This window comes from Orycteropus afer, unplaced genomic scaffold (genome assembly GCF_000298275.1).
Source record: "Orycteropus afer afer isolate SDZICR_OR568_19922 unplaced genomic scaffold, OryAfe1.0 scaffold00291, whole genome shotgun sequence".
Taxonomy (NCBI): domain Eukaryota; kingdom Metazoa; phylum Chordata; class Mammalia; order Tubulidentata; family Orycteropodidae; genus Orycteropus; species Orycteropus afer.
The window spans coordinates 1,043,885-1,054,128 of NW_006921878.1; the positions used below are offsets into that span (position 1 = coordinate 1,043,885).

The 10,244-nt window shown below is 61.2% G+C and overlaps 1 protein-coding gene across 1 annotated transcript; it reads right to left on the minus strand.

Annotated features, from left to right (window-relative positions):
• Positions 1-9,137: 9,137 nt before the first annotated feature.
• SLC39A3 (solute carrier family 39 member 3) lies at positions 9,138-9,974 on the minus strand. Its single transcript, XM_007951011.2, has 2 exons — positions 9,966-9,974; positions 9,138-9,878 (listed from the first exon to the last, which is right to left on the minus strand). The coding sequence occupies exons 1-2, from the start codon at positions 9,972-9,974 to the stop codon at positions 9,138-9,140; spliced, it is 750 nt and encodes a 249-aa protein (XP_007949202.2).
• Positions 9,975-10,244: the final 270 nt, after the last annotated feature.

A 10,244-nucleotide genomic window follows, 5' to 3' on the forward strand; every position in this document is an offset into this window, starting at 1 on the left:
CGCCTCCCCCAGGACTTCACCCTGGCCCTGCAAGGAGGGAAGGGGGTCCCAGGCATGGGGTCCCCTACTCAGTCACATCCTCCATTCACATGGACAGGGGGCCCCTAGGCTCTTGGGTTGCAGGGCTGCAGATGGGAGCCCTACTTCCTGGGGAGCCCAGAGTGGGTGCTGACTGGCCCCAGGATCACCCTGCAAACCAGTCTGGAGTGCTTCACCCAGTGAACCAGGGGCTGGCAAGAGGCGGAGGTGGGGGTGGGGCAGTGAGGATAGGGAAGGGTTTGCTGGAGAACCTCAGACAAAGGGGCTGGGGTCGTGGCGGCCCACGGGGGCGCACTGGCAAAGGGAAAAGCCGTCCATCCACCCATCCACCCATCAATCAGTGGGCATGAGAAGGTAGAGGGGGCAGGGGTTCAGGTCAGGGGGGTATACACCCAGAAGCCCCCCCATCCAGCCCAGGGGTCTGCCCTGCACAGTGGAGGGAGAGGAGAGAGGACTGCAGAGATGAAGCCTGTGGGGGGGAGAGCTAGTGACACTAAGGGGTGGTCCACAGCGCAGCAGATAGCAGCTAGGCTCTCAGTGGGCTTGAGTTGTCTGAAGGTGAAGGGAGGACCCAGTGGCAAACGCAGCTCAGGGGGCTGGGGTCTCGTTTCTGGTCAGAGAGTGTCTCTCCTAGCATCCCAGTGATACTTGAGAAGAAACGCCTGTCTTTGTGAAGTGTGTGCACGCACATGTGACGTGCGTGTGCTCAGGCGTGTCTCCATGATTAAGCCAACAAGACACAGTCACCCTGTCCCTCCTGAAGGTGCAAGGATGGAGATGCAATGTGACCCCGTCAGGACAGAGCTCAAAGGACACTGGACTGGGGTCTGGTGACCACATGGGCTGCTGGGGGTGGCTGTGAGATGGTCCCGGTCCCCAGGCCTCCTGGGGGAAGGTGCCCTTGACAGTGAGGCCAAGCACAGGTAGCAGAGGAGGTACAGGTAAGGGCTCACTTGGGAGGGAGTAAACTCCCTGTCATGAGGAGTATGAGCAGATGGCTGTTGGTGATTTGTGCATGCAGCCCAGGGGTCCCTCTGCGTCTCAGCTTCTTAGTGCTGGGGGCCCTTTCTGCTCCCTTGGGGGCCTTCCCCCAGGACCACAGGCTCCTCTCCACTCACCACTATGGCTGAGTGGCAGGCATATACCCTCCCACTCACCCCGCGTCTACCAGCTATGAGTCCTGCTGCTGGAATGCCTATATTCGCCCTCATTTAGCCCCTCTGCTGTGCTCTCTCCTGCCCAGACCACCCTGCCCTGTCCCTTCCACGCCTCCTCCACTCTGGCCTTGGAAGCTCAGCCCTGATCCTGTACCGCCTCTGCTCTAGCGCTAGCCATGGCTCCCTTTGCCTCCTGGGTCAAAGTCCAGCTTCTCAGACTGGCATTTGAGTACCTCCGTGCCTAGCCCAGGCTCTGCCCTCAGTCCCCGTGACCTGGAGCTGTCTCTAGATATGCCTCCCTACTGCCCTGTCCTCGGCTGCTGCTGGGTGGCTGTGCCCCAGAGAGGCACCCCCCCCCAAGCCTCAGTTTCCTTGTCTGTCAGTGAGGATGGCCGCGGTCCCGCCTCCCAGGGCTGCTTGTGACGAAAGCTCTGCTCCCTCCCACTCTGACCGCTCTGGGAAGCCTGTGTCTCCACAGTGACCGGTGGCTGGGTGCAGGCAGCTGGCTGCCTCTGGGCTCTCCGGGCACCAGCCCAGGCCGGCGGGCTGACTCATGCGTAGGCGCGTGGGCACAGCAGCATCTCCTCGCTGCGGCTGCTATTTATAGCTCGTAGGCCAGATCTCGGCCTCCTGAGCCAGGAGGACAGGTCCAGAGTCCCCTTCCTGCTCTCCCTGGTGGAAGCACCCCAGACATTGGACCGTCCTTCCCTCTGGCCAGCTAGGAGAGTGGAGGGGCCAGTGGGGGCCAGCCCGGAGCTCACACCTGGGAATTGTCCGCACTGCCCTTCCTACGACCCAAGTATTGCAAATGCCAGGGCCCTGGGCCTCCTGGCTCCTCGCACCTCACTGCCTCTTGGAAGGTTCCTGGGCACTCACCCCAGCCAGCAGGGATATGGGAGGTGGAAGCCCCCTGGGCTGGGAGAGTGGGACCCTTGCTTACAGCCAGCTCCTGCGCGACTGCGTATCCGTTCCCATCCATGCTGTGTCCGCACTCTGAGCCTGGACCGGGCGTCTGCAGGGCCAGGCAGACAAGAAACACTCCTATTATGGATGTCTGAGGCCAAGTGCCTGTGCTTGTGAGAAAACTGAGGCTCAGAGAAGGGAAGCGGTGTCCTATCCAGAGGGAAGAGGCCAGGCTGGGACTTGGGACCACTGGGCTCTCAAGCTACCCTCCAGCCACCTCTCCATCCCCTCCCTCTTGCTCGCCCTGGCCCCTGCGCCCGCTGGACTTGTGCAGTTATTGTGTCTTGCGTGTCTCCTTCCAACACAACAGCAAGGAACAACCAGATACTGCAAAGCCCTGCCTGTCTCCTGGCTGGCCAGCCCTGCCCTGCAGGACTTCTTCCTGACCCCCTGCTCTAGGCTGGGGTCACACCAGCCTCACGCAGGCCGGAGAGCCAGCCAGCCAGCCAAGCCCTGGCCCCGGTGCAGCCTAGCACAGCCACCACCTGGGGAAAGCCAAGCAGAAGGCACCCCTGCACCTCTCTGCACTCCCAGAGTTCATGCAATGGTGGAAAACAAAGCCGTGACCCCAGGCCGTGGGGTTGGGGGGCGAATCACAAAGAGCAGCCCACAAAGTTGTTTTTTCTTTTGGTTTTTCACTTTAATTTTGGCGTCAACATTTACAAATCAGGACGTGGTTTGTAGGAACCCAGTTTGCCTTGGAGCACCGACAGGCTGGCGCCTGTGCGCCAGGCATCTGCCTGCTGACATCGTCCACCGGAGGCGCCTGCCTGTGCTCCCCTGGGCCGAAGCTGGGTACAGACGCTGGCACGCACGCCTCTGCCGAGCTGCTGCTGGCCCCAGAGCGTCAGGATGTCCCCTGGCAGAGGGGGCGCTGCTGCCGTGTCGGCCTCTGAGGAGGGCCTGGCTAGAGCCTTCCCTGTCCACAGAGTAAATCCTGGCAGGGCTCAGTGCACCTGCCCACAGCTGCTGTGGCACGCAGGCCTACAGAAAGGCTGCAAGAAGTGCAGAAAGGCCACAGGCCTTCTGTGGGGGTGGTCGGGGGGCTCCTCCCCATCTTCTTAGGACCCGCTTCCTTACAGTTTCCAGGTTCACATCCACAGAGCGTTCCCTGTCCATAGCCCCTGAGTCTCCCTAGTCCTCACCATCCCAGAGAACATCCCCTGCCCACATGGCTAAGTCACCCTTCCGCGTCTCTGCCCGACCTTACTGGATTTTTCTCCCAGGGCCCTCGTGGCTTCCTGACGCTGTGTGTGTGACGGTACTTTGTCTGCTTCCCGACAATGTGAGCTGTTGTGGGTCTCAGCAGGCCACCAGGCCAGCAGTGGGCCACTGTGTTCTGTCCCGAGTGTCCCCCTGGAGGAGAGCTGATGTCTGGAGACATTTGTGGGTGCCATGCCTGGGGGAGTTGCTACTGGCATTGAGTGGGTGGAGGCCAGGGAGGCTGCTCTAAACCCAACACAGCACAAGACACCCCCCCCCCCAGAGAAGGATCAGGCCCGTGTCAGCAATGCTGAGGGGGTGACATCCTGCTCTGGGGGTTCCCTCGTCTGGTCTAAGTCTTGCTTTGACCTAAACTAGCTCAGACAGCATGCAGGCCCCCACTCTCTTCACTGCCCAGTCAGGAGGTGTGGCTCCACGGGCAGCCACTCACCTGTGCCCCCCACATACCTAGATGCCCAACTGTGGGTGCCACTGGCTAACCCCATCCACCCCTGCAAGGCTGTGTGCACAGCCACCATGCCGGCCCCCAGCTGGATGACTGCGGCCCACCACCAGGCCAGCAGTACACCACTGTGTTCTGTCCCAAGGCTGCAGGGATGGAGTGGGGACAGGAACAGAAGGTCTGTGAGTCTTCTTGCTACAGCCTAGCCTGGCATCACCACCCCGAGTGTCCCCCTGGAGGAGAGTTCTTGGGGGGCTTCACAATGCAACCCCCCACCTGCAGCAACCCTCACTCAACTGGAAAACACCTGCACCATCTGCCCTGGGAGTCAGCCCCCTGCCCACCTGCAGGTGGCTCTGCATAGGCCGGGGAGTCCATTGGTGACAGGTTGTTCCAGGCGTTGCCTAGAAGCTGATACACAGCTCAGGGCCCAAGCTGGTGAGGAAGGTGGCTGCAATAGCTGGACACGTGCCCCTGAGGGGCCAGGCCCTGGGCCAGGGCCAGTGGGTCTGCAAAGAGCCGTCCCTCCCTCGCCCCAGTGAGTCAGGAGCAACCTGGGCACCCATGTTTCTGTCCCACCCGCTGTTAATAACTTCTCGGCAGAAACACAAACAGGAGACAACAGAGGCCGACACACTGTTATTAGCTGATTCCACCCAGGAGGCTGGGTGCCGCCTCCTCTCCTCCTCTCTCCCCGGATGGGGGAGCACCAGCAGCTGCACCAGCTGCTCCATGGGCCATGAACCCCCAAACAGGGCAGTCAGGAGCACAGTGTGGCCACAGCTTCCCACGGCCGCTGCTCTGTCTGCCCCGCCTGAGACCCGGGCCAGCGCTGGCCACCAAGTCCACATGGACTGCCACGCCTCAGCCCTCAGGGCCGAGGCAGAGCTGCCGGAAGGACTGTACCTCCTGGAAGACCCTGACCTCTGTGTCTGCACAAGCCCCAGCCCTGGCCTTGGCTGCTGGTCCATCGGGGAGCCTGCTCGACCAGGGACAGGTCAAAATCAGGGCTGGGTGGGGCTTCAACCCAGCCCTGCCAAGAGCATCCTCAGGGATAGGGTGGGGGTGGTCCTGGGTCTTTGTAGTCAGGGATTTTTTTTTTTTTAACAGCCAACTCCATTTGTGCTGCTCGGGAATGCGCATGTCAAGCTATAGTACTTGTTGGGTGCGTTCAACGGCAGGTGTGTCAGGAGTCTATGTCTGTCTGGATTACAGAATCTCCAAGGGAAGTGGGACTGGCCTCGAGTCACTGGGTCTGCCTCTTCCTATGAGCGGGGTGCCCCTCCCCCCACCCTGTGGCTCATTCTCTGGGCGGAGTGTCCTGTGCACCATAGGGATGAAGCAGCATCCCTGGCCTCCAGTCACTCGAGGCCAGTAGCTCCTCCTCCCAGGCGTGACAACCAGAAATGTCCCCAGACATCTCCATGTGTCCTGTGGGGCTGAATCGCCCCAGGTGAGAACTCCTGGGTTAGGGGATTCCCACTAAATTCTCTGAGCTCCTGACGGGACACTGGCCACACTGAAATGCACACACTGAGTGGGGAGTGGGGAGGAGGGAGGAGGCGACTCACAGGAGCTGGAGGGCCCCCTGGTTTATACCGTCTGACCCAGCGGGCATTTATTCTGGCGTGTGGTGTGAGGTGTGAACAGGGGTTGAACTCAAAGATATTTTCAAATAATTAACATAAGGTTTACTCCTACTGCTGACATTTGGGGCTGGATCCTTCACGGGGGTGGGGGGTGTCATGGGCACTGTAGGGTGTGGAGCAGCATCCCTGGCTCCACCCACTCCATGCTGGTAGCACCCGCCCCAGCCATGATACCCACAGATGTCCCAGACATTGCCCAGTGTCCCCTAAGGGCACAGTCACCCACATGAGTACCACCGAATCAGGGATCGTGAGCCCTGGTAAGAGAGACTGTGTTTGCAGACTCAATGGACGGCCGTCTCCATGCCCACTTGGGTCTGCCCTGTAGTGCTGGTGACACTGGTGGTGTGGCCAGCAGGTTTGGGGGTGAGGCCTTGGGGGTGCAGTGTACTTCTCGTGAGAAACCAGACGTGGCGACGATTCTGCTTCTCTCCGCCACACCACGGAGATGTTCTGATCTCAGCCACAATGGGAAACACTGACCCAGAAGCTGGGAGCCTGTGCCCTGGCTTGGCTACCTCTAAGCTGTCTCCAAAGGCTGACTCCAGAACTTCCACTCCTAAGGGCAGGAGACGGTGGCCTGGGGTGTGGGGGGGCAGGCTAAGACAGCCTCTCCTTCCTCCCAAACCTCGAAGGGCCTCAGAGTCCTTGGTAGGGTGTCTGGAGGCACGGACCCCGTGGAGAAGGGTAGTAAGGACATCCAAGGCCAGGCAGCTCCAGGGCTCCAGTGAGGTGTCAGGACAGGGTCAATGCTTGGCAAAGGTGCAGCAGCAGGAATGACAAGTGTCCGAGGAGGCCCACACCACTGAGCCCCAAAGGACCAAGGACCAAGGGTCTAGCCCAGGCGATGGCCAAAAATAGTGAGGACTCAGGGTGGGGGCCCAGGGACCCTGGCTGCAGGGCTGTGCAGTGCCCTGGCCCAGGGCAGGGTTGCATGGGCACCCCCAGGCTGGCCCAAGATGCTCTAGCGAGGCCAGCCAGCAGAGGATGGACAGGCCTGCTGGTGGCACCAGTGGCTGTCAGGAGGAGCAGGGTCCCTGGAGCTGGGAAAACCCGGAGCGGATGCCACACTTCCTGCCCTACGGTGGGATTCTTGGACTGGAGGAGCTGAAGTGCTCCTGGCCCTTCCAGCACCGTCTCCACACACCCCTGCAGCCCAGTGCAGGTCGACACTTCCCCTGGCGGCGCCCACCTGGACCCAGCTGCTGCTGGGACCAAGGCCAAGCTGGTGGAAGCTTCTGGTTCCTGGAGGGAGTGGGGGGAGGCACAAGAACCGTGTTTAGAACCCCACAGGGTCATCCTCAGGCACAGGGATGGGGTTCAGAGGTGGGTTGGTTCTCTGAAAAGCACTGAGATGGAAGTTTCCAGAAGCAGGCCAGATCTTTCTCACAGTGATAGGGTAGGGGCCTGGCTGGAGTGGAAGGCTGAGATGGGGGGGTCTCTGGGGGCCCGCAGGAGTTTGGATCTGGTGTTTAGCTCGCTTACAGTGGTGGCGGTGATGGGAGGCAGGTGCAGCTCCCCAGTGCCCTGCTCTCTGACCTCCGGCAGGGAACAACGAAGGAGGCCAGGCGTTCTCAGACCTCCTTCCCTTGTGTGCCTGATGGGGCCGAGCAGGCTGAATGAGGAGGAGCAATCCTGGAGCCCCTAACGAGGACTGGTGACTCCACTGCTACCCAAAAGGTCAGTGGTTTGAACTCACCAGCCACTCCCGGACAGAAAGATGGGGCAACCTGCTTCTGTAAAGATCACAGCCTTGGAAACCCTCTGGGGCAGTTCTACTCTGTGCCACAGGTCACGATGAGGTGCTATTGACGCAACGCAAGGAGTTCCTGGGTGATGCAAACGGTAAACATGCTCGGCTGTTATTTAAAAGGTTTGAGGTTTGCGTCCACCCAGAGGTGGAAGAAAGGCCTGGTGGTTGTCATCTGAAAATCTATGGTCATTTCTACTCTGACAGACATGGGGGCCCTATGAGTCGGAGTCTGGGCCTAGAGTTCCCGACGGGGCCAGGGTGGGGGCAGATGGGAAACTTCTCGCTGAATTGTCAGAGGTCTCAGCTTGGCCTCACTGGGATGGGCTGGGCGGGTGGGGGCAGTGGGTGGCCCCTGGGGCCAGGTGGGAACCCAGGATTCCAGACGGGAGCACAAAGGACTCTCCTGCCCTCCAGCTGAGGGGCGTTCGATGAAGCAGACCTGGTGTGCGTAGGAGCTGGGGAAACCAAGGCTCCAAGCCGGGCGGGGGCGAGGCTCCGGGCAGGGCGAGGTGGTGGCCAGGCCGCTTGAACACCTGCCCAGCCCTCTGCGGGCACAGAGGCAGCAGCCCGAGGCAGGCAGAGCAGGATCTCCTGGAGAAGGCAGTTCCCCAGACCCCAGCCAGGGTTACTGCGGCAACAGTCGCTAACTAGTCTGGTTGCTACAAGGAGGCAGAGCAGAGGCCCCCAGCCTAGCAGTCCCACAATTTCACGTATGGTAGAGGCAGTTAGTAGGGGATCACATGCTAAGAGTCGGTCCCTCTGGGGATCCTGGGTGTGCACAGAGCCTCAGAACCCACACTGAGCTGCTGCCAGCCTCACTCAGGCGTCCCTCAGGGCCCAGGGCCTCTGCTGTTAGAAAAAGCTGGGTACTTGGCAGATGCTTCCAGCCCAGCCATCCTTGGGAACCAGCTGGCCTCTGATGCTGGCCCCATTTTAAAAGCAGCTTCCTTGTCTCAGGGGCCTGCACTCCAAGCGAGGGGGTGCTCCTGAAGAGCAGCGGGAGCCATAGGGCGAGTCCCTACACCTCCCCCGCCCCCACAGGTACAACCTCAGGTGTCAGCACAAGGCTGACCTGCACATGCACACGCATGGGTGGGCTCCTTCTAGAAACAACCCAGGGCTCCATGGCAGCTGAAACAAACTTCCCCACAGCACCCCATTGTTCTTCAGGACTGACAAGGTTGAACGGGGAAGGGGTCACGGCTGAGCAGAGGCAGAAGACATGGGCTCCACGGGCCCAGGCTCCAGCAGCTGACAGCACTGCTCAAACTGCAAAGGCAGGCAGCTCGGCTCAGGGTCCTCATACACAGACGGGGTGTGTGAGGGCGAGGTGGCCCAGGTCCTTGTGCACAGGTGGGGGTGTATGAGGGCGAGGTGGCCCCAGTCCTTGTGCACAGATGGGGCACTGTGAAGGCAAGGTGGCCCCAGTCCTGTGCACAGGTGGGGGTGTGAGGGTGAGGTGGCCCAGGTCCTTGTGCACAGGTGGGGGTGTATGAGGACGCTGTGTCCCCAGTCCTTGTGCACAGATGGGACACTGTGAAGGCGAGGTGGCCCTGGTCCTATGCACAGGTGGGGGTGTGAGGGCGAGGTGGCCCCGGTCCTATGCACAGGTGGGGGTGTGAAGGTGAGGTGGCCCCAGTCTTGTGCACAGGTGGGTGTGTGAGGGTGGCAGTGGTCTCTAGCACTCTCCTTGACTCTTGCCCCAGCCCCACCTCCTGGCATCCTGCACACCCCCAGTCAACAAGGTCACACAGAGTGGGTCAGCGACTTTTGAAAGAAGTAATTTTAAATGAAGTAGTGCCAGGGCTCAGGGTAGGGGGGGTCCAGGAGTCCCCGGTCCAGGGGGGCTCCCCGTGTGGGGCCGGCAGCCCGGCCCAGGGGTCAGTGGCCGTGGTGGTGGCCGAGGACGTTCACCACTTGAGGAAGACCATGCCGGCCAGGACAGCGTAGCCCAGCACCAGGAAGAGCACCTTGAGGAGCCGCTCACTCTTCTCTTCCAGCTCCTTGGCCAGGATCTCGAAGAAGGTGACAAAGAGGAAGGTGCCGCCCGCCAGGCCCTGCAGCAGCACCGAGGCCACACTGCTAGGCACGCCCTGGGCGCTCTCAATGCCCAGGCCGATGCCAATGCCCAGTGGGATCATGGCGCTCACTGTGACAGCCAGCTTGGCCGCGTCCCGCAGCGGCATAGCACTCCGAGCCATGCTGACGCCCAGGGCCACGGCCACCAGCGTCTCGTGGATGGCCACGCCCACGAAGAGGCTGACCACCTTCTCGCCCTCCTCCTGCAGGCCCAGTGCCAGGCCCTCGAAGATGGAGTGGGCCGAGAGCGCGAAGACCAGGCTAAGCAGGCGCAGCGGGCTGGAACGTGACAGCTCCTGGACGCTCAGGCCGTGGCTGTGGGCGTGCGGGCCAGGCTCGGCATACAGTGCGTGCCCCCGCCCGCTGCCCATGAAGGGGCTCTCGTACTCGGAGTCGCTGCCCGCGTCCGAGCCGGCGTTGAAGGTCTCCAGGTCAATGAAGGACGGCTTCTCCTTGCGGAAGGTCAGGATGAGCTGCTCCAGGAAGACGGTCATGAAGAAGCCCAGCATCGTGATGGTCTCCGCCAGCGGGTAGTCGGTGCTGATGTGGCCGAGGCTCAGGACCTGCTGGAGCTGAGGCAGAGGACGTGAAGGAGACGGGTCCAGAGGAGGGCGGCCACACGCGGAGGCTCAATCCGCAACGCTCAGAAGCACCCAGACCGTACGCATCCGTCCAACAGAGGATTACTCGGCCAACCAGTGTTCCCACAGCACCATTCACCAGGACCAGTGGTGAATGGCAGAGACCACCCAGACAATGGGCAGACAGTGTGGTCCTGCAACACCACGGAGGCCAACTCACCCAGGAGGAGCAAGGACGTCCCGCAGGGGTGCCCGTCACCACCCAAATGAACTCTGAAAACATCATGCTGAATGAAATAAAACCAAAAAGCAAACCAAACCCACTGCCACTGAGTCAACTGTGACTCAGCAACCCCA